Genomic DNA, 25,465 nt, shown 5'->3' with positions numbered 1-25,465 from the left:
CAGTTCTGAATATCCAGTACCCTTTCACCGTACATCGTTACGAGCTGCAGATGGAAGGCGGGCATGCTGGTGGTGATGCCGGCAACAGTCGTGGCGTACTGATATGTAGGTCATCCGGAGATATTTCTCTTTGGAGACAACCATTACAAATCAAAAGTAATGTATCTGGTATACAAGGAATGCATTGTGAGACAGCTCCTTGGCCCACTTGCACAAAGCGATTTGTGGTTACGATTGACGGTATCTCCCATACATACACTGAATCGAGGTACCCGTAGTAGTGCAAGTGAGACCTGAAATGGAAGTCAGTCGCGTTTCAGAATCATAATAGAAGAATGAGAATATGCTACAATCAAAGGGAAAGTTTAGGTAACTGTTTGTGTCGTATTGGCCACCGAGTAGTCAAGTTTAGAACGTCTCTGTTGTGTCCACGAATTTACTTCCTGGTTTGTTCACTGGCCAACATGGAAGAGTCCTTTCTCGAGGTGGTGTTCTTTATCTGCATACTGGACACAGTGTCAGGTAATGTTGATGAACTGATTTTCTAACTGTTCGTAAAAGGAGACGAGGAGAGGTGAGGTCTTAGGTCGGACGTAACAATAATTCGCACATATGGCGACGTGCTTGGGTGTGCGTGTGTGGCTGCCTGTACTATTGTTTCATAGTACTAGAGATAATCGCTGAGATACCATGCTACGGTTAAACATAAATGCCCCACTCAGACACTATACCGACACCGAGCCGATCCTTGCTTTACACAAAATGATTTTGGCTACAAAGCATTATGAATAAGGTAGTAATCTATACAATATGCATGCATGTACAGAGCAAATGAGCAAAACATTCAAGTGTTGGGATACATACCCAGTGAGTGTCAATGATTAAACTGTCCTCCACCCGTCTCGCACAACATAGATCGTCTTACATCGTGGTTCAGGCTGATGGCCTAGCCTCACTTCGAATTTAGTCTTCAACTGTTCTCTAGGAATCATACACTTAGATGTCAGGATGTCAGGATGTCAGGCAGTTTGAAATGTCATCCTTCAAGGTGGTTGTTTTTCCAGTGTCGGCGATGTGGTATTACACCCAAGAGGCTCTCAACTACCCAGATGGTTGTTACTCATACCATCAAAGACAGCCGGTCAGTTTTCAAAGTCAAATGATCTGTCTCCCCAAACATGCCACATTGTGAAACAGTGAGTGGTACTGTTGCTGTGTGTTCACAATGAAGGTTTTATAGTCAGGAATTAAATATTGTCAATATTTTCTTTATACATAAGTGGGTTGTTACACAGCAAGACGGAACTCCCAGAAGATGAAGAGTTTTAGTTCTCATCAGGATCACAACAATGTGATTTTCTGTCTCTCATATGATATTTCTGGTTCAGGTATCTGCACTGAAGGAACATACGGCTACAGATGTGCTTACCAGTGCCACTGTTCTCCTGACAAATGTAGTTTTACCCGTGGCTGTAGTCCTGATGCTTGTGATAAAGGATGGTCAGGATCGACATGTCAGAAAGGTAAGCCATGACGATCATTGACAATCAGAGCATGCTGCCTTTCACTGTATTTGCCAGTCGCCAACAGCAATGTAATTCCTATTCATATTTGTTCTTACTTTCCCTGAGATGCTTACTCTATGTATTTGTTGGTTTTAAATACCTTTATTGATAAGTAACTTCCACCATCTTCAGATCTGTTTTCATACTGATCATTTTTAAACTTTTAACATGATCAATCAGCTTTTACTTACGTCAGTGAAATTAACTGACATATATTTAGTTGAAGGCCATGGTGAAGTGATTCCACAGTCTCCCATTCCCTCCGTGTCAGTCATAAGACAGCCATGAATGTCATTGTGAATGAGAGTAATCAATGGTTGTCCTTATTCCCCAGAGACATGAATGCTTAGGAGTGGAAATGTGTCTTGCGATTGCACCAGGTGTTGGTAACTGTCGTTATAGTTCTTGGGGTAAACAGCAGAATGCATATTTTGTGAGGATGTTAATTTCTATGATGGTGAAGAATTTGCAGCATTCTACATTTCGTGGTCATATTTATATTTTGATGCTAAAACAGGCCACAGGCCTAGGGTTTTGGCGATAGTGGTCCAATTTGGAAAACATGAAGAGAACACAGTGGCATTTTGTCGTGGACACACTGGCACACATGACATGACACGTGCGTGCATACCCTCTCTGGGACATTTTGTAAAAAATTTATATGTGACAGAGATACTTGTTTTCAATATAAAATGTCCTTGCAAAACTCAGTAATGAAACCAGGGGCTCGCGAAAATGGGTAATCCACATAACTTAAGAAATATTTTTACAGCTCACACAGTTTTTCTCTTGCTGCGACGGGACAACTATACAATCACGCCATGGATTAAATAAAATACGGCCATTCATTTCCCACTGTGAACTGTTATATATTTGCTTTTTCACTGGATCAGATGAGACAAAAACTGATGCATTATTACATGTATTTTATCACAGGCAATATAGCACTCAACAAACACTCCACAGCCAGCTCAGCACATGTCTATGGTGAACCAGGAAATGCCGTAAATGGTGACAACTATAGGAGCTGTTTTCATTCCGACTGGAACGACACTACAACAGAAGCATGGTGGCGAGTGGATCTTGGCCAGGAAATAAGGATACGAACCGTCACAGTATACTTCAGGATAGACTGTGAGTATAGACAAAACTCACTAACAAAACAGTGGGCCAGAATATATATTACGCTAACAAAGGCCTCTCAGAATATTAGGCAAATCTCTCCAAAACGAGTATTTTTACAAGTGCTCATTGATACATTGGTTAGAGTGATAGACGCTTGCTGAATGTTAATTATCATGGATTGTTTCATATCTGTAATAAAGTGCATGTTTAGGAAAACGTTCCTACATACTTCATAACTATAGTCCGACTATTGTATGATTCGTTTTGGGTTAGGATGGGCACCCGCTACACGAATGTACTCCAGCCACATAAATTAACAAAATAATGTGTTATGCTTAATAATACAAAACATGTCAAAACAGTGAATTAATTATGAATTAAATAACCTCGCCCTTGACACTGTCCACCAAAAGGCAGGAAGGATCGGATACCTTTTCTACAGAAAAAGATTTGAAGTATATGTATATATATGAATAGGTATCGAAGTGAATAAGAGGGCGCTTTGTGATAGAAATTATTCTGTTTGCATATATTTTGTCTCTTTATTCATTTCTAATGGACTCATGAAGGTCCGGGGTAGGCCTTCAGCAATCCATGCTTGCCATAAAAGGTGACTATGCATGTCGTAAGGGGCCACCAACGGGATCGGTTGGTCAGGCTCGCTGACTTGTTTGGCACATGTCATCGGTTCCCAATTGCGCAGATCTATGCTCATGCTGTTGATAACTGGATTGTCTGGTCCATATTCGATTATTTACAGAGCGCCGCCATATAGCTGGAATATTGCTGAGCTCGGCGTAAACCTAAACTCACTGACTCACTCAAAACATAAACCTTGAGGTGTATGAATTCTGTCTGTAGCCTTAATGATTTCGACATACTTGATTCATTAGTTGGAAGTGTAGTGTGTTGTAAAACAATACTGTTCTTATGTTCCGTAATTTCAGTTATAATGTCTGTAATTCCAGACTCGATTATTTACAGAGAGCCGCCATAAAGTTGAAATATTGCTGAGTGCGGCGTAAAACTGAACTCCCTCACTCAGTAATATTTCTACATGTATTTTGGTGAATTGATCCTTGATGTCGTGAATAATCGAGTAAAACACAGAACGTCACGTGTATGACTTGTTGAAACCCACTGAACTTTACTGAATACAACGGAGTCAGTGTGATTTATTCCAATGAGCGTGTTTTACAATATCTTTAGATCTGTCAGATAATCATGATAATGTATCACACATTTCAAAACACGAAACGTACAGGCGTGTTCCACATCGCATTACAATATTTTGACAGCAGTCGTTGTTAAGACAATTCCTGCGTTTGAATGCCGTCAATCATGTCGTGGTCTTTGTGTACTGCCCGCAAATGCATCCCAAAATTGATTGTAAATGTTTGCCATAAGAAATGAAACGATACAACAAAAATGCACGTAGGACAAGATTTCCACGTGCAGTGTGTCGGAACCATTAGTAGAGCGACATTTTAAAGACCAAACCAAAATCGAAACCATTAGGGAATTTCCGACGTAGACGAAGATAAAGAATAGCCGAAATATCGCCATGAGGCGTTTAAAAGCGGTAGAGTTTCAATCTGCCATTGCAAGACACTTCAACGTCCACATCAGCACCATATCTCCATAATGACGTTGATATACCCGCGTCAGTTCGACCCAAAATCCTCTCAGAAATGGAAGGCTGAGAGTGACCACTTCTGTTCAGGACCGTTTCACCTACATCATCGATTTTGCTACTGCAACGGACAGGTGCTATAACTTCTAAGAATTTGCGACTAAACCATCAGAAATCGTCTGAGGGAAGTGGGAATTTGTGCTTTTTTACCAAAAGTTGGACTTGTCCTGACGCGATGTCCTTCCCGGGATTCCAAATCGCCTTATCTGGCCCCGATCGAGCATCTGTGGGACGAACTTGATCGACGCGTCCCTAAACGTCACCTTCGTTCTCAGACTCGCAACTTGCCAATGCTGCAGGAGGAATTCTCCAAGCAAAAATTCTACAACTTGTGCAATCTCTTCCAATTCGATGTAGAACAGTGGTCTAAGCGTTTCCTCTTTTGAAGAGTGTAAATGAGAACGAGCTGTGCAAATAATGCGCAAACCTATCGTGAAATAGCCAAACTAAAATAGTAGGTGATGATGATGACTGGGCAAGAGTTTAAAAGAAACCACGTTCTTCAAAACGAGTGGCATGGTCTTGCTTAATACATTTCCACAGACATAATCTCCGACTCAGATCGAAAGGTGTTCTCTGTAATATTCACACATGTATGCGTAGATAATGTTGTAAAGAACACATTGTTTCACAGACAAATATCGTCGGAATGGTATCCAGATCTACATAGCTGACACTGCCGCCTCCCCAACTGATGGAGTCAACTGCTACAATGTGACAGGGAAGAGAGACGGGACAGACATACCTGATGTTTTGAACGTCACGTGTTCTGGTGAAGGGCGCTACCTGGTCTTGTACACAACAACTGTAAACAACGAACCAACAGGCATATCTGTACCTATCATGGATTTCTGTGAAGTGGAGGTTGACAGTACGTATGTTTCATACTATATATAAACAGTCACTGATACATCGGAATGACGTCTTTGTGGTCATTTGTATTGCTGTAAACAGTGAACTGTCAGTTTGCCTGTGTCACAGTCTGACTGAAGAGCAAAACTTGTTCCCTTGCTTCGATTCTCTCAAACCGACACCAGCGTCTTCACACCGTATAAGTAAATAAGTAAGTAAATAAACGTTACTTTTTATATCAACGTGTTTAAGGATAAGATATTTGTGGCTTTCTCAACTGATCTGGATTAAAAGCTTGCTGGAAGAATCCCAGAATCCCAGAATGATGGTGGCAAGTCCTGAATGAATGTAGACGTCTACGGAAGTCTATGTTTATATTAGGAGAATACACGTTCATTTCGTGACGAAAACTGTGATGACAAAAACAGGGGAAAATATACTCAGGACGACTAAGTCATATCTTCATCAACTTTTCCAAGGGTCAGAAATAACCGATCCGTCTCTAACTTGATCATGAGAGCGAAGTAGGGACATATATCTTGATATTGAAGTTCGGGGCCGAACTCCATCATTCAGCCCCTCGAAAGTGTGATGCTGTTCCAGGAGATTCCATATCAAATCTGACGCCACCATATCCAGTGTGATATCACTGCTTACATCAGATATTAACACAACTGCCATCAAAACACTGTTGCGGATATCTACTGCATTATAACTGAAATTACGGAACATAAGCACAGTATCGTTTTACAACAAACCACACTTCCAACTAGTGAATCAAGTATGTCGAAATCATTATGGCTTCAGACAGAATTCATACACCTCAAGGTTTATGTTTTGAGTGAGTCAGTGAGTTTAGGTTTACGCCGAACTCCACAATATTCCACCTGAAGGCCTATTCTACCCCGGTACCTTCACGGGTTTATGTTTTGAAAATGTTGTATAGTAGCATTGTACCCTGCACCGAAGCATTTACTTTACCAAATTAAAACATCGATATTTCGACTTGTTCTGTCACTTGTCAGGCAATTAGAGGGTATATCATTATGACAAGAATATGACATTTTACCGTGCTTCTGTTCATTTACTTCATTCATTGACAGTTTGCAGCAATGGTACTTTTGGGGATGACTGTGACAACTACTGCCACTGTGACGGCGAGATGTGTGACTACATCAGCGGCATCTGCCCCAGTGGAGTGTGTCTACCTGGATGGACAACAGAAAAGTGTGACAAAGGTCCGCGCTGGTTGACGACACGTTTAGTTAATATGCACTCTTCGCTGTCACTGTGTTTATCTATGAACTGCATATTCATTCAAAATATAGTCGAATCGGTATATGGTATTCGCTCGAATGAGCTTACATGTTGCATTGTCTGCTCTCTCAGAATGTGAATCTGGCAACTATGGAGCCAACTGCAGCAAGATTTGCGCAACTAGGAACTGCAAGGGCGACAACTCTAGCTGTGACCACATGACAGGGCAGTGTGTTGAAGGCTGTAAAGCGGGTTGGACTGGAACAGACTGTAGACAGAGTAAGATATTTGTTGACTAACACTTAGCACAGAAATAACCTCCCTTATATATCTCAGACTATCAAAAATCATTTATTTGCTTTAACGACGACTTCATACAATGTGTTTCACACATATGACTAGTAGCTTAAAGACAAATTGTCGTCTTTTCACAGAATGCCAACATTCGTATGGCTACGGCTGTTCCAAGATGTGTTCTGACAGGAAGTGCAATGAAACCACACCTAGCAACTGTGATCATGTGACCGGAAGGTGTGAAAGCGGTTGCAGACCCGGATGGATAGAGGCTGACTGTACAGAAGGTTGGTGAGGGGAGGTGAAACGTCGTACTTGAGACTTTTTCATCATATGACGACGTGCATGCGTTTGTGTGTGTGGCTGCGTATACTAGTCCAGACTTGAGCTGGTTTTACAGTGCCAGCTCTCTTAGATACCATGCGGCAGTTAGGTATAAATACCCCACTCAGACACATTATACTGACTCTGTGTCAACCAGTCCTTCTGGTACCCCCAAATCCCGAGCGCCATGCCGGGACCAAAAAGTACCGTATTTTAACGTCTTTTGGTATGAAGCGGCCGGGGATACAAACCGTGACCTTCCAGACCCGAGAAAAGTTTTCAACAATCTGCGGAAGGAGTTAAAAGTTGGATTTGAAATGTGATGATGTGCCAGGTCACAGCAGACACATTATGAAACTAGATGCAAACTGTGATGAGATAACGGTAGTAATAGACAAATAGCAAGTACATCAAATATCCAGGACGGTATAAAAAATCTGGATGAATAGAAGATAATTATGTCTTGTCTATTCCCACAACCTAAACAAATACATATCAGTATGCTTTGCAATGTCGTCCACGCAACGACAGCGTGACACCCAAAAGAACTCTGGTATCAACTTTGTAAATACCCCTTTATTGAATTTGCTTAATATTTTTCACCTATTTGTGTGTTACAGACGGCGCACTGTGTGTGTACGTATTTGGTCAATAGTAGCTGTAGCAAAGCATGTTATGGAAAACATGTTCAAAAGATAGATGACTGGAGTAGCGTTCATATCAAAACAGAGTGCATACACTCACGTGTTTTTACATCCGTCTCCTATTGTTTTATCTTTCGTAAATTATTCATTGTGTACAGGCAGAAGTGAAGCAAGATCTCTTAACAAGGGAAAGATACCTGTTTGTATGTCACTATTGTTCAACTTGACACTTTTCCTGGCAGAGCTCGTGGATGCACCATCGATGGATGCAGGTGTGATAGCAGGCTGTGTAGTTGCTGTCCTCTTTGCTGCTGCTGTTATCGTATTTGCGATTGTGGTCTTCGCCAGGTGATAAATAAACATATATAAGCACACACACGATTAATATTACCGAGCAGCATCACCATGGGTATCGTTCCCGCACAATGTTTCACGATTAATAAACTTACTTTATACAAATTAAACATAGATCAACGTGCTGGTATACATTCTAATACAGACGTATTTTTGTCATTTTTTTTTCATGTTTTTTAATTTAGTAGGGTGGGGAATGTCGTACATAACATGAACTGTCTCTACAGATGGCGAAGGAATAGCCATGGGAAATCTGAAATCCCCAGAAGTTTGGTCCAGCAACGGAAAGGTTTGTTTTAGCAGTCTTGTTTGAACTGAGTTGAATTGAACACTGGTGACGAACATCCGTAACTGGGTGAAGGTCTTAAACAGGGGCGATCACTTCGGTGAGTTATTGGGATCCGGTCGACCTCGCCATGGCTCAAGTAACTAACACAGTTTAGCATATGCTTAATTCACCCAAAAGCAACTGGAAAGGGGATAATGAAACCAAGTGCACGAAGTGCAAGTGACAGTTATCTATTGCATGTCAAGAAAGTTATTAAGTTTTGGTATAACAAGACACGCATTCACAATTTGCTTTGTACCCAGTACCACACGTAAATGTGAGAACAAGAGGAAATTCACACATTCTCTGCTCTGTGTGCGGATGTAAATAGAAGCGACAGAACCCTACTGGCGGACTATTTATGAATCACATCTTAAAACGTGATCATTCACGACGATATTAAAGGGTGAGCCTGAACCGTCACTCGTCACAGACCTATGCAAAGGCAAGCCAATCGTTCATGTCGAAAAAGAAGGGATCATGTGGTAAATAGCACTGGCATTTTTACTTTGTCACTTATTCCTCAGTAGACGTTCATAAGGCCTTCAACATTATCATCTCCATCAACTTTTGTTCAAGAGTCGTATATCACGCTGTTAAATAGCTTCATGTAAAGAGCATTCCCGACTGTAGCTCAACAGTTGCTAGTGCAAAGAATGCTCACTTAATTACTTAAATGTATGGAATAGAAGAGGCGGGAGTGGAGAACCCTGTGCCAGACCAAGGGGAGGACCACAATGCCACGTACTACAACGTAGCAAGAGCTCCTGCTGTGACGGTGGTGTCTGTAGATCAGTTAGGGGAACGGATCAAGGAGCTGGAGGTGCCCGCCGGGGGATTCCAGACAGAGTATCAGGTCAGTTGAATCAGTACTAATGTTGGTAATATACATTTTCGGACAAGATGTCAAAGCCGTAGGAGCCCTACACTAGTCATACATCTGCTTGATTACATTATTAACCAGTCATCATAGATTTCTCTGCAGTCTGATGTGTGTCCTCCATTTATTTCAGAAGTTGTCCAAAACCTTCACCGGACCTTACAGTGTCTCTCAACTACAGGAAAACAAACACAAAAACAAATACATAAGTTATTATCCATGTGAGTGTTTATTGTTACATTAATTACTTTCCTTCGAATATGATTGCATTTGCAGTTGCTATCTATGTTGCTATATATATGCTATCTGTTTTATGTACGTGACAACTGTTTTAGTTTGATGGTATACATTGGATCAACAAGGATGTAGTATATATTTACGCATAAAATACATGATATTAGTTTCCGCTCTATTTATTTATTTATTTATTTATTTATTTATTTATTTATTTATTTATTTATTTATTTATTTACTTATTTATTTATTTATTTATTTATTTATTTATTTATTTACTTATTTATGTATTTATTTATTTATTTATTTATTTATTTATGCAAAATCCCAATGTAAAGCGTTAATCTGTGTAGCTATCTTCTTCATCCTTTCAAGGTTTTGATTTCGTTTCGATCATTTCAAGTAGAAACTCGAAAAAAGGATCACTTCTGTTGCCCTTGAGTAGTTCATCTCATCAAGCTAGGTGTTAGTAGATATATGCTGGCAGTATGATCACATGCAGCCCTTATATTACGCACATCGTACAGTTTCCAGCATCACAGCGTTCTGTGTTACAGATGATGCCAATCGGGTCGTATTGCAGGAGCTGCCAGACCAGCCTGGTTCCGACTATATCAATGCCAGCTACATAGATGTGAGTGAGTTTACTTGAAAACATGTAGTTGACCCACTAGATTATTGAATTACTCATAATATTTGCTATTTATGGTACTGTAGTACAACAGCAATACGGTCTTTCCATAGGGACACGCTCAACCCAAAGCCTACATTGCAGCACAAGGTAAGCTTAGGGAGAGAGAGAGAGAGAGAGAGAGAGAGAGAGAGAGAGAGGAGAGAGAGAGAGAGAGAGAGAGAGAGAGAGAGAGAGAGAGAGAGAGAGAGAGAGAGAGAGAGAGAGAGAGAGAGAGAGAGAGAGAGAGAGAGAGTGGGGTGAATTAGTTAACATTTAAACTCGTTTTGGTAAATGGTAAATACATTCATTTTTATTTACAATTCTATTCAATAATACCTGTTCGCCGAAGGACATGGAAACAACGAAACAACTACTATTTCACAGTTAGAGATCTGAGAGAGAGAGGGGGAGGGGGGGGGGGGGGGGGGGGGGGAGAGAGAGAGAGGTGGGGGATGGAAAGTGGGTGCAATGTGGACACCCCACTGAAGGACCTGTTTATGTACTTTGGTGACAAGGGTTCATTTGTAACTTACTTGTTGATGAAACATTCCTTTAAACCCTTCTTAACGAAGTGTTTATTTTATATAGCTCCAAAGGCAAACACTTTGACTGACTTCTGGAGGATGATCTGGGAACAGAAGTGTACACGAGTCGTCATGGTGACAAATCTTATGGAAATGGGAAGGGTACGTTTCAGACGGCTATGCGATCACGTGGAAACTATAAGATTGTCATGATACTACAGATCTCTGTAACCTGTGCATACATAATCCTGTATTTTGTACGACGAACGGTTGACCTAAAGAATCTCAAAATCATCTGATACAGTTTAACGGTGTAGTACGTTAACAGTTCCAGATAGATCAAGATGATGTTGATGAAGAAAGCACTCCCTGGTATTTTCATTTTGTTTGCAAGCTGCTTTTGATAAAGTGAAAACGTACAAGATTGTACGTTGAAAGGTTTTCAGAAGTGAATGTCAGTTAGTGGTTCTAATTAATAGAACGGCCATGTTTCTTATTTAATATAGAGACAGTGAAAAGCAACTCACATGTGAAATCACCGATAACACGATTATTAAGGGTATTAATTATAGGAGAAGTGCGAAGCGTACTGGTCAGATACGTCCGACTTGCATGTAGGCAACTTCATCATCTCTGTGACCGACTCGAGTATCCGAGCTAACTGGGTCGTCAGGGAACTACAGGTTACTGACAGACAGGTACGTCATCCATTCATTTGACAAAGGTTAATGAAATAGCATAAAAGATTAAGGGCAAACATGAATTTATCAAATAATAGTATGATTCATAAGCTAACCTTAATGCGTGTATGTAACCTCAGAACCTTATGGAAAGCACAATTTGCTCTAAAGATGTTTTATATGACTCCAGACAAACTCAACAATGCGTATTTGTCACTTCCACTTTACAACATGGTTCGATCACGGGACCCCCGACGTCATGGCTTTGACAGAATTTCTGTGGCTGGTAAGGGCGTCAGCTAGTGCCCATGATGACATACTACTGGTGCACTGCAGGTAACTGACAGCTTCAACATTACATCATACGTTTCATGGTATACATATTCCAAAGATGAATACTGTGTAAGGTCTCTGATGGCAGATACCGACCACGACCACAGACCAGCCAAACAGACCAGTCAAAACAGACCAGTCAAACAGGGTCATAACGGCCGTGACAGTTTTATGTGTTAATTGGACTACGATCATACTGAATCATATTTTTGTATCATTGTCATATACGTTTTGGATACACAGGTTGTTATATACAGTATGGTTCAAAATTATTGAGAATAGCTAAAGCATTTCATATTATTAAACGAGAACAAATCAGATAAAATTGAATGTATTGTGAAAGTGAACTGACCTTTTCATGTTGTGTAGGTAACAATTTAATATTTTATCATGTCTCCTTGAGCTTCACGGCACAGTCTAAGACGGGTAGGCATACTTCCTATCAGAGAGGTTAGTGTCTCGTGAGTTATGCTGTCCCAGTATCGGACCACTTCTCTCTTCATGTCTTCAATTTTTGTCAACCCCTTTTGATTCACACATTCCTTCATCATCCCCCAAATGTTCTCAGTGGGATTTAAGTCAGGACTATATGCAGGAAATGGTAATGCAGTCACATTTTTCTCCTGAAACCACTGCTTGGCATGTTTTGCGGTGTGTTTAGGATCATTATCTTGCTGCAAAATCCAGTGTTTCCCATAAAACACATGTGCACTTGGAAGGAGAAAACTATCTAATATGTTAGTGTAGCGTTGACTTGTCAGATTTCCCTCAAACACACACAGCGGGGTCGTTCCTAATAAGGATACCCCTCCCCATACATGAAACTTTGGGCTGTATTTAGGTCGTCGATACAACGGTGCTGACGCAGACTTTGCCCATATTTTCACATTATTGGGATATACCCATATTGAGCTTTCATCAGTAAAAATCACATTTTCCAAGTCAAAGTTTTCATGTGCCAAACACCACTCAACATGCCTGTCTTTATGTTCTTGTTTCATGAGAGGAGAAGGAATTCCAGTCTTTTTCTCCCATCCAAGATCAATCAAATTTCTTCTAACTGTAGATTTTGATACAACTGTTGATCCTCTTTCTATCATTTCATACCTGATGTTGGAGATGCTTGCCCTTTGCTTTTTAGACGCTAAAATTCCCAGCCGGACGCGATCTGAGAAGTCCAATTTTCTGGGTCTCCCTGCTCCTTTCTGGTGCCCAAAATCCTTTCCCTCTTTAAAATTCCTCCTAATCCTATACACAGTAGAAAGAGGAGTTCCTGTTCTCTCTGCCAATGTATTTACATAATCTATTCCTTGATTACACAACTCAAAAGTCAACCTTCTTTTATCTTCAGCAGATATTGTTGACAGTGCTGAGGAAAAAGACGTCTGCTACAAATTCAGGGGAGGTAACTCTAATTTACTATACTCAGTAGGCCTAGATGAGTTACCTCCCTTATACCACTACTTAGTGTTAAGTATCAGTGAATCAGTTGAGGTGTTAGGATAGCTCAAAGTAAGAAGAAAAATTCTCAATAATTATGAACCAGACTATAAATGTTCTGACCGAATAGAGCGAGGTTCATTCGGGTGTTCATACAGCCACAGGGCACGATGAAGTTGTGTGTATGAATGTTTCTTTCAGTTAGTACGTTTGCAGTTTTGAATGAGCTGATGTGATAGAAAATGTTACTGCGATCTGTGCCTTTATTCCCAGTGCTGGGATCGGCCGGACAGGAACCTACATCGCTCTAGACTACCTGCTGGACCAGGCTCTGACTGAAGATGCTGTGGATGTTTTTGGTTGTGTCTCGAGGATGAGAGAACAGAGGAAGGGCATGCTACAGAGCAAAGTAATACACTGTAATCACAATAACTTACGATGCATTAACAGTAGAATGGATTGAAATGGCACATTTTCTTCTCATTAAAATCATGTATTATTTGAGGGATCTTTCAATATTTGCTGACCCTTGATGGATAAATCAACGAAACCAATATACATTACCGATATACAACGTACTATTATCGGAGAAAGCATGCACATGATAAATATTACTAATAATATCATTATCATACAACTGGACTTCAGAGCAGTAACGCATGGACATCAGCATGGAATATCATTCATAACAGATAATACATGATGTTCAGTTAGAGTGAGTGAGTCAGTTTAGTTTTACGCCGCCCTCAGCAATATCCCAGCTATATGGCGGGTCTGTTCAGTTAGATGTTGAACAGTTGATTTGTTTTTACATCAGGAGCAATATAGGTGTGTTTACATGGCGCTGTATGAGGCACTCAAGTTTGGCAACACTGCCATCAGTGTTGAAGAATTTAGAAGAAGACGAGGTATACAAGGGACGTTTTCCACGGGACGGATGACAATTGCTGAGTTCATAGAGGTAGCTGCTTTGACATAATTCAAATTTAAGTGCAGGTGGAAAAAGTTATGTGCTTCCCCATGGTCTTAATGTGGTTATCGACCTTCAGTCGCTTGTGATCTATGGCTCGTTTCTATATCATATTGTTCTCTATAATAACATCTTTAATGGTAACATGCTTGTTGTACCTTATCTGTGATACTGTAGTACCTTTTACTGTTCAACGGATTTTTTATAAATATCTATATTCAGTAACGATGAAAATTGCTTGTTCTCGTCACTATATGGCTGAAATATTGCCGATGTGACGATAAATATTAACTCCTTATTTAAGATTTTTTTTTTCAAAATGGAAGTAATGAAAACTGGGCCTAAATAACACCTAGAGTCCATGAGCAAATTCTGAGTAGTTTCTTTTTGTTGCTGTAGACTGTGAACAATCAAAGGAAGGAGGAGTCCCAGAGTAAGTACAGACTGACTGGTGGAAACGATCATATCTTGAGCTTCGGCTTTGATCTGACAGAACAGTTTTCACTACACCGGTCGATGATTCACTCGATTCACGCAGATCGATACAAATAATGCACTTCCAAATATTTACAACAAACCGTTTTCCCAGACTGTTTTATCCGGAGTCAATTTTCACCTGACACAAAAACACGGGAACATATGACATGGAGGTATACCTAAGTAGGGAATACCTTTCAAAGCTTGCTATCTTTGAAGTAAGAGCATGTTTGAATGTTGTAAACAGTTGTGACAACTAGTGACATGGATAGAAACAGTTAAACGTTAGAAAGTGGAAGCTATTACTGGTGGCGTGTGTTTCAGTACTTTTCATCTTGAATGTGAATGAAGGCATCTTATGAAAACGGGTTGGGTGTGTTTCTGCTATGTTTTGGATGTACACTTTGTGGTAGAAAAGGCATTGTTTCTGCTATGAATAGAGATTTTATACACCTACATCACTAAGTAGATAATATGTAAATCAACTTTCAAAGAAGTATTGGTAACAGTATCAAATAATGTTGTTGCATGTACATTTAACGCTCTGAACTTTTAGACAAGCGAAATACTAAGTATGGATCTGATGTTTCAGGTTCCAGTGTCAAAGGTCAACTGTGTATTGATGGATGCTCCGATATCGTGGCTGTCAGATCTCGGGTATAATATTGTGTTTTGTTTGATGAAAGCTCCGGGTACAAACCTGTGAACAACACAAATGTTGTCGTTGCCACTGGTTCATTTTCGATAAACGTCAGACCTAGTAAATACCTGTACATGTAAGTGCTGTTCATATTAATTGACATATTTCTTTAGCATTGTGCAAGTGTTTATCATTCTTACATCCTTCAGTAACGACAACCCAGTAGGGAAATGATACATTTAGTCTGGTTATTCTGAATTCAGTCCCACCTGTCCACGAAAGGTTACCTGTTAATTGAGGCCCCCTCCGTCACCAGTGCGTCTGTGTTCTGGAAACTCACAGAGGAACAGGAGTCTTCCACTGTCATTGTCCTGCCAGACTCGCACCAGGTGGGGAATTTCATTCCAGCCGTGACATCAATTTGTGCAACCTAATTTCATCGCTGTTATGTTTCCAAACTTGACTATTAATGTTTTAGAGTCTGTCCAGTTTTGTGCCATCGCCAGGAGATACCCTGGATGTGGAGCCTGTGACTGTCAGATGTTCCACGGAGATCCCCGTCAACACAGACATCACCCTTCGGAACCTTCACATACAGATGGAGGTAGGCGTACAATGTACTTTGGAACACCAACCATATGAAGATATTGATGATGTATGTGTCTAGTTGCGACATTGTGATGAAATGTGATGAAATAATTATATCCGCTTTAATTGCACCTATGGTATTAGACGCCGGGAGGAAACTCAAAGGATTGCAACGATTCTTTCTCATTTCATACTGTTAATTCACCTTTGAATTACTATTATTGAAGGAAAATACATAACCAGCATTTCACATAAATATTAACAACGTGTTCATTTTGACAAAGTGGTTCAACAACATATATTGGTAGCACGACTAAAGACGAAAGTATATGTGTGTGGATATATTTAACTTAGCGTTCTGTCAGGTCACCAGATTATCACTGTTGGCTGAGACTCCTGTAGGTGTTTGACATGATGAGTAACTGTTGTGTATCCTTTTCGCAACTCTGAAGTAATTTACCGAAATATTACTATTGATAATTTTCCTGTTCTTAACAGAATACTGAACCAACATCTGTGCGTGTGTACATCATAAACATCTTACCTGAGGAATCCCTTCCGAATTTCTTAGAGCTTCTGGAAGAACTGGGCCGCTACCCAGGAGATGTCCGTCCCCATACAGTTACGGTGGTACACAGGTGCGGGAGTATGCTCGAGCATGACACCGTAACAACAATACCCCTTTTGCAGCTTGTGAAACCAAACGGACATAATTCTGAAGGGCCAAATATATTTATTTGGTCAACACGTGTTGCAGATAAATGAACGAATGAGTCAACAGAGAACAATTAAGCGGATATTCCATTTAATTAAATAATAAATCAAGCTAACATGAAACACAAAGTTGTCAATGAACTAGAGAACTGAACGATGACATGTTCAAATGTGACAATTTACGGCTTTGTACATCTTCAGGTGATGACTCTGAACAAATATGACAAGCTTTCAAATGCTTGTGATTCGTGAATTCGTGCGTGTAATAGTTGGCAGCCTTCGTCTATTCATACACGCCATCGCACTGTTGATTTGTTGTAAGAACAGGCCGCTCTAAACGTTAAAACGTCTAGCAAGAATCCAGTGGTTTCTGTGGTTGACCTAGTATAATGAAGCAATCACAGCCTACCTCGCCTCAGTCACTCTGATATCGGTGGACTATTCTCACTATGGAGGTAAAGACGATTAATGGATTCTAGGATGTTGCTGTGAACGGCATGCACCTCTCTCACCAGCATCTCTACTCTGCAATCACATTGTTTGTTACAGCGATGGAGGAAGACAGAATGCAGCCATGTTGTGCATCCTGAGGAATATCGTCCAAGGCCTGAAGTATGACAAACGAACTGACATCTACAATAGCATAAGAGCGATGGTCCACTGTCTGGATCAGGACATCACACAGGTATGTCGATGTTGTTACAATACAAAGCTGTTGGAGCTATCATATACTGGGTATCACAAGTTTAGACTCATTTAAAGCAATCATTCACGTAACAAGTAGTCCTGAAATGATAACACGACACGTATCTTCTGTTGACTTCTCCCTTAAGATACAATATTGAAACATGTAGCTATAGGAGATCCGTGTCGTGTTACCATTTTAGAAACTACTTACTATATATGTACTACTGTACGCTTGGTATTCTCATCACTTTACAATGCACCAGTTCTTGGTAAACAGTACCTTTAGACCGTATGACATATTTTGCAAAATCTAGTTTAAAACTGAAGAAAGTTGCTACATTTACACTAGTGAGTCTAACCTTTCAATGGGTAGTATATACACATGAGCCTATGTATGCACATCGTGCACCTGTTAGGATGAACGTATGGTGTTATAATGGCGTCTTGGCAGTATTCCGAGAATTTAGTCGATTTTAGACCGAGTTTTAAATTAAATTTATTGACATAAAACTTTTTAAACGTAGATGTCAATACATATCTTTCTGTATAAACGTATATGCTACAAGTTCAAAGAACAGGGGTCATTTTCTAACCTACAGTTTTGAAACCGGTGTGTATAGCGAGCCAGTAAGGTTGGAATAAACACGCTTCTAGTAGTTGTTTCACACACTCGTGTCGTTGCCTAAGAACCATGATACAACTCGACTATTATTAATTCCGTACATACTCAGTAATGCACTTCACGCAGATTAGAAACGTTATTGGTCTTACATTAGATTGTGAGAGAATTAGGTTAGCTGGGCAGCAGTCGTTATGAAAAACTGATATTTTTAAGCGTTTGATCATTCTGTTCTGAGAAAACCGTATTGTATAACATAATTACATGATACTTGCAGACATGTATCTCATATAGCACACATGCATGTATCTCACACAGCACACATGTAGCTCACTCAGTACACATGTAGCTCACACAGTACACATGTAGCTCACTCAGTACACATGTATCTCACAGAGTACACATGTATCTCACACAGCACATGTATCTCATACAGCACACATGTATCTCACACAGCACATTTATCTTACACAGTACACATGTATCTCACACTGTACACATATCTCACTCAGTACACATGTATCGCACACAGTACACATGTATCTCACACAACACACATGTATCTCACAGCACACATGTATCTCATACAGCGCACTTGTATCTCACACAGTACACGTGTATCTCACTCAGCACACATTTCTCCTTCCAGGATGACGTTGCCCTGTGTTACGACGTAGCCACAACCTACCTGGAGTCCCAGAACATCTACAGCAACATGTGATGACCAAGTCCGTGTACTGCATCAATGCTGCACTTGCGAATTCGAAACATTATCAATATAATGGTACTTTAGGTTATAACATGGTACAGAAATCAGAAGAATGATGTTGCCTTCATATATTCACACTGTTTAAGATGCTTAATGTCGAAAGTGATGGTGTCTTGGGTAACATTTTTTATTTAGCCACTAAATTAATAGTCATATCCATATCACGAGAAATGTACAATGTGTGAAAGGGTGTGCACGTTCTACGGCTGACGAAAACACCTGTAACCCGCCCAAGCTGTACACATTAAGACACAAGACTATTAGTATCTTACACGAACGGCTACATAGTGCAGAAAAGATGCCCATATGCTTTACTGATGGTCCGACAACCTTCAGTTTGCACTAGTAAGTGGTTCTGAAAAAAATGCTTTCATCTGTCGTTGCTTTTTCACACTTGCTGAACTGTATTATATGCAATTATGCCCTTCAGAAACAAATTATCTTGCTCTACTGTCTGTTGTATATGGCTTACTCATTAGAACGGCTATAAATCCACGCAAAGGAAAGTCAGTTGGTAACGTGAGAGTAGGCATCATTTTAGTAACAGACGCATCACTTTTAGAAATGCCCTGTCTTTTTCTATCGTTAGTGTTTAAATTTGTGACAAAACACCAGTTAACTATTTTTTTCTTACTGTGTCAGTTTTCCCCGTACTATTGATGTGGTTCATTCAAAACAAAACACTTTGAACTTTAAGTGTTGACACAATAAGAATGGAAACTGACGTGCTGAAAGATGCGATGGTTGGCTCACGTCGTCAATACAAGAGATCAAGTGTTTCGATCTGCCAATTCGGTGACGTTTTGCCTATCCATACTATCAGCTATCTGTGTGGGCACTGGGATGCATGTCATTCATGCGACATAAATAGTAGCTGCCTGCAGATACTGTAGGGTGCAGCGATTGCATATTTCCGTGTGTTTAGCGGCCAACGAATAAACATGTCATATTCTGGACACAAGTGTTTCTCTTTAGTACGTGTGAGAGATGTGCACCTGGTGTTACAGAGGTCGTCTATCATCTACTGGTTCACATGAGCCAGCTTGTGTAGCTGCATGATTGTCCGACATTTGCTTCATGTATGACATTGTCCCAAACCTCAGATGTCTACGTATAGCTAAAGGTATCCGAAAAGCTCTGTGGATCAAGGAATATCCTTTTACACTAGTGTACCATTTTGAACATCAAATGTTTAAGACAGAATTCGGTATTTCAGTTGCAGAAATCTGGCAACAGAAAACCATTGAGCGATTTGATTTTCATAAGATTGTAAACATTTCAAGTCGAATCATTTACAAAATATATTTTTACACGTCGTTATTTAGTTAGTACTCTGTCTGATTGTATCCTTACACCGTGCACATACACAGACATGTACTCACTTGTCAGAGTGTGTTACACGTGCAGATCAGGGTAAGGACTGGTCTTCAGCAACCCATGCCTGTCGTAAGAAGTGACTAAGGGGTTCAGATGGTCAGGCTCGCTGACTTGGTTCACACATATCATCGTGTCCAAATTGCGTAGATCGATGTTCATGTTGTTGATCACTGGATTGTCTGGTCCAGACTCGATTATTTACAGACCATATAGCTGAAATATTGCTGAGGGCGACGTAACACAACAAGCAATAATCAATCAACACACAGAGGGAATGTCAGGTAATGGGGCGGCATACCGGAAGTAACACAGTACTTTGACGAGTACAACGTCAGTGAAATTAACGAGCAAGGGTTTGTTTCAGACGAAAACAATACCTTTTATCATCAAAAACCGAGTTCCACAGGTGACATTGCTTGTGTGAGATCCTGCGATATCTCCCTGGAGAAATCGTTTTGACAGTAGATTTTGTGCAATGCATTGGCAGTGCCATGACGCCACGGCCTTGATGACGTCATAATGCTATGACATCGCTGCACTGCAAATCTAATGGTAGTAGTGTTGAGAGATGTACATTTTTATTGAAAACTAATGAAGAATAGTTGTTTTGTGATGGATAGAATCTCACCTACTTGTCTAGTGGTAACCAGTATATCAACACTTGTTGATAAAAGCAAACATATCCTTGGCAAGCCTCGGATATATGTAACTTTATCAACTGGTGATGATATAATTGATATCAGTAGACATTTAGGGGAGTCAAATCCCTAACGCATTATCAGATGCGAGAGAAAAGGAAGTAAACCTTTAGCTTATTTTATAGCAATGCATGACAATTCAACCTGGCTTTCTACACACCAAGACTTGCAAACACACCCAGTCACACTGACAGGGACATGTATTACATGTATGGCACAGCCTTAGTATGTATTGTGCAAACTGAAATAAACTATATCGTCGACGCATTTAGATCGTAGCTGATAACAGTCTACATGGCGTATCGGTAATGCAGGAAAACAGTCAAACAAAAACGCAACTCTATTCCATAGAATGACGATTGATCTATTTATAACCAAGCGTGTTTTACCTGTCGTACTTGGCTTAACGCTACACAACTACTTCTAACCTAATTGGGATATAGTTCATTAACGTGTATATCAAAGTATGGGAATATATTGGGGCGGGACAGTGCGAGATTTAAACTTATTGGTTTACGGATAAAACAGTGCAAGCAAATGATGTTCTGTTTTTTCGTTGTATTGAACACAAACCAGCGAGAACATCCAAAATATTTGGTTGTATGCAGTAGGTTAATCATCAATGAAATATCTTACAGTACGTGAAGGGAAGGATTATTTAACAAACAAATCCGTTACATAAGAATATATGAATCCGGGTTCTGATTATGTCTTGATCACCTATTCAATGCTGGTAATATGAGAAATTATATTATTTATTACCTACCAATAAATGACTGGCTGTTCCGTTGTCGGGACACTACAGTGAGTGAATGAGTGTGGTTTTATGCCGTTTTAGCAATATTCCAGCAATGCAGAGGCGGGGAACACTAGAAATGGGGTTCACATGTTGTTGATATGGGGATTCGAACCCGGTCCTCTGGAAGACGAGAGAGCGTTATAACCACTAGGCTACCCCACAGCCCTTCTGATTCCACAGGTTCACGTAAGTGAAAATATATGGGCACACAGAGTGACTGGTCAGTTCGGCGTCACATTGTTAGTGTAGTTGTTCAGCTGAGCCACTGTCCTGGGCAAACACAAGACACATAATGTGACAGGGACCTGTGTACAGCAATCTGTCTTAGTACCTGCCGTGTATACTTAAGATAAAAATCTATTCATAAGCATGCAGGAAGCTGTCTAAGCACGCGGAAGAAAATAATGTCATTCACAAATAATTCAAAGCTAAATAAGTGTGCACAATAACTTACACAGTATTTAGCCATATTATGACAGAGATATCCCGGAGAACATCACACTGTTTCCTCCTTGAAAACACAACCCATAAGAGTTCAGTATATACATTCCTTTGACGTGGCTACAGTAATGGGTGAAAGCTAAAATCACTGGGCGATTGTACTCTGTTGGATCTTCAATCCACCTCACTTCCTAATCCTATCCAGTCTAATCCTTCTCGCCAGTGACTGGAGTGACAACAGGCACCTCATAGGACGAATCATCACTTTTTGAGGCGGCGTCATCCGCATCGTCTGTGTTGCCCATGTTGAGGTAGATGTCGTCAGCAGACGGCAGAGGTGGAGGCGGTACATCGTACACAGTATCCTGCGTTGGGTCCTCATCTTTCTCCTCTTTGAGGCAGTCGGGGCTGACCAGAACTTCATACATATCGTCTGCAGCGTCTGGGGCAGGTTTTGCCTGTGTTGACTTCTTTACAGCGCTCTTTTCCTCCACGTTGTTGGTTCCAACTTCATCTGCGAAGGCAACTGTCTTGGGCTGTGTTGACGTCATTGCTGATCCTTGCTTCTTGTCAGTTCTGAAAGCATGCAACAGATCAAGAAAAACATGACTATTTAAAATGGTAAAACATCAGACCATAACAATTTTGTTACTTTCGCATGTAATTATAATCGCTACAGAGCAAATGACCCCATACCAAGGAGCAGCATGTTCAGAGTGGCTGACATTTCTATCAAAGGCTTCTCGTGCTTTGTAGTGTACATATACCCCTGGAACCCATGGAAGCGTTCCTGACGCGTTGTTTTCGAAAATTTCCAGGGAAATATATTTTTTCACAGACTCAGTTATCATCCCCATTCCCCTTCCCGATCCCCCGTCCACCTCTTCGTGCTAGATGTCCTGTTTATGGGTGCTGTTTGAAATGAATTACATTTTTTGTGCCTCTGCTCCTCTTGACACCTCGTCCACGTACGTGTTCCTGTTGTCGCTTCCCTTCCTGTACATGGACAAGATGCGCGTCGACACCTGAGCCTTAGACGGGGGTGATCCTACCTCAAGATTCCCGTTTTCCCTGCTTCTGCACCAAAATGGGAATCGAAAATATCAAAAGCTATAACATGGTATGCCGAGGACATCGCAAGATTACACTGGAAAAGTTGTTTACAATCAACATCGTAATACTACTGAAAAAGACATACACGAGTAATCATGATACAATTGACTCTGCTTTCAGCCAAGATTTCTTATGGATGTGGAAAGGCTTGGTCGCATATAAATATGTGCGTTATGCGCGCGCAGAGGCACAGGTTTTGAGGGACCAGAGTCATTCCCCGAGGGCTGCCGATAGACGGCACCGCCACACCTACTTTTGTTTCCATGTCTCCCGTTTGCATGTGAGTTTGCTCAAACTGGCACGCATTCTTTTGTCCTGGACTGGTTATTGCCGGCCTTCCTGATTTGTGTATTTACTGTCATAGCCTCATTGTGACAACGTGTTTAAGATGGACTCCGTTTTAAAGTATAAATGCAGGTTACCTTTGTCTTTTCTTCCACAGATAGTGAGCCCCTATGACAACCGCAGCAATGACCAGGACGACAACCACCATGACAACTCCACCAGCCAGCCCGGACTGGAAGGGACTGGTCGAGTCCAGGGTCTCCTTACAGCTGTGTCCAGTGAAACCATCCTGGCAGCCTCCCAGACAGACGCCTGTGTCCTGGTGGCAGGGATCTTCATCCACACAATGACCGCAGGTCAAGGAGCAATTCGGACCGAACCTACCAGGACAGTCTGCCCGCTTCTGTCTGGAAACTGTACAGATAGATCACAGTAAAGTATATACTCTTCACCATGGAAATCACATTAAGTCTTTCATGAAAATCGGTCTCAAATCATCGAAAAAGAGAAAGCTAGTTGGAGTCTATGCTCTCTTTCTCCATGGACACGATGTCGGTGAGCCTAATTTAAGAGTCTCTAGAACCGAATAGGTTAAACTACAACAACTGCCTACAACGACAGAGGAATGTTGAACTTCTTCACTTGGTATAAACACTCTCTGATACACAGTGACAATGTGAAACTACACTGTGATGCTACACTGACATGTGTATTCGCGTGTTACTTCAGATCACTGGGTGGTGTTGTTGAAGTCATGGAGTGCAGGATCTGAGCATAATCTCCATTGATCCAGACATCGACCAGTCAAATCAGTGTTGCCCATCAACACATCTAGCTTCCAAGCAGTGAGCGTGACTGTGTACTGCATGGAAAACTGTAGTAATGACATCTGTCAGCAGGCTATTTGTTTTCATGACACGACCGAACAGATCGAATGACCGGTCGTCTTCGGAGGTCTTGACGGAGTATCTCATGGTATCACTCACTGGTCTTTGATACGGATCCTGGTCCAGAACACGTCATGTACCACACCACTTTAGTAGTGTACTGAAAAATGATCGGTCAAATCGGCTCAGCAATACACTATATCATTCGCTCAGCATATTCAGTCAGTATGTTGAGTATGTTGATCCTACTTTATCACTGTTATGACAAGCACTTGGTAAAACAATACGTTTACCATTGTTCACGATTCGCAGTTGTGTCAGTCGTTTACAACAGGTCATCATTCAAAACTGCAGTAAGCAGTGAACAGTTCTGACAAACAAAACACATGCCCACAGTTTCCAATCCGAATTAACTTCAAGATTGAGTTAAAATATCAACGTGGTCACTGTACTAAAACCGTAAAAGTCAAAGCATAATCATTCTGTCGACAAATTACACAGGCATAAGGAGCAATGACGTACATGACTGGATCACGGACATCTCATGAAGATATCATTATGTGATAACACAAATGTGACAATGATGACATCTTACCCGTGGTAACCGAAAGTCCCTGTGTTGTACAGAAGACAAGGATTACGACACTATGAAGTACAGCCGACATGGTGGAGTAGAAGAGCTGCTGGTATCAGTTGTATGTAATAGGAAGTAAATCAGGAGGAAAAAACGTGAACATGTGTTTCAAAGCCCCAGCGCACGATGTAAAGAAAGCGGAACCTTTTTGTATATGTGTTAATACTTCTGAATACCTTATGCTGCATATGTACCTACTTTTGAACAGTGTTGGTGAGTGACGAACGTATGGATAGCCAAATCACCACTGTGTAAACGCCATTTTTGTGAAAATGAACAAAGCATTGAATACAGGCAATGAATTTATTATATAGTACGTTGAGTATTCGACGTTGGACAAAACGAACCAGTGATTAACATTCTCAGGAAAGATCTGCACGAACAGCATAAGAGTTGTGCACTTTCAGTTACCCATACACCCAAATACCTCGCAAATGCGGTGACGTCTAAAATGTTATGAACAACATTTTGACAATGTTCGTTTGGTTAGAATCAGTAGATTCGTGTACTTGTGTAAAAACTTGGGCTTAGTTTGACTGGTCATGATCAGTTTGTAAATATAAAACA

At 40.7% G+C, this 25,465-nt stretch overlaps 2 protein-coding genes across 2 annotated transcripts; one reads left to right on the top strand and one right to left on the bottom strand.

The window, feature by feature from the left end:
• The first annotated feature begins 464 nt into the window (after positions 1-464).
• Positions 465-18,616, top strand: LOC137291184 (receptor-type tyrosine-protein phosphatase epsilon-like). The gene is made up of 25 exons (XM_067822474.1): positions 465-522; positions 1,389-1,523; positions 2,502-2,699; positions 5,018-5,254; positions 6,339-6,473; positions 6,625-6,771; positions 6,927-7,073; positions 7,997-8,102; positions 8,336-8,397; positions 9,126-9,292; positions 9,450-9,537; positions 10,108-10,184; positions 10,295-10,331; positions 10,812-10,909; positions 11,320-11,445; positions 11,618-11,763; positions 13,474-13,609; positions 14,018-14,161; positions 14,570-14,603; positions 15,240-15,304; positions 15,551-15,676; positions 15,766-15,891; positions 16,374-16,513; positions 17,139-17,274; positions 18,545-18,616. The coding sequence occupies exons 1-25, from the start codon at positions 465-467 to the stop codon at positions 18,614-18,616; spliced, it is 2,943 nt and encodes a 980-aa protein (XP_067678575.1).
• A 2,471-nt stretch (positions 18,617-21,087) lies between these two features.
• Positions 21,088-24,963, bottom strand: LOC137292185 (uncharacterized). The gene is made up of 4 exons (XM_067823750.1): positions 24,860-24,963; positions 23,515-23,791; positions 22,910-23,056; positions 21,088-22,555 (listed from the first exon to the last, which is right to left on the bottom strand). The coding sequence occupies exons 1-4, from the start codon at positions 24,927-24,929 to the stop codon at positions 22,186-22,188; spliced, it is 864 nt and encodes a 287-aa protein (XP_067679851.1). The 5' UTR covers positions 24,930-24,963; the 3' UTR covers positions 21,088-22,185.
• Between the last annotated feature and the right edge of the window lie 502 nt (positions 24,964-25,465).

The sequence above is a fragment of the Haliotis asinina genome, chromosome 7 (genome assembly GCF_037392515.1).
Source record: "Haliotis asinina isolate JCU_RB_2024 chromosome 7, JCU_Hal_asi_v2, whole genome shotgun sequence".
NCBI lineage: Eukaryota > Metazoa > Mollusca > Gastropoda > Lepetellida > Haliotidae > Haliotis > Haliotis asinina.
Note: the sequence above shows the minus strand (reverse complement) of the source record. Positions and strands in the feature narration are given on the sequence as shown.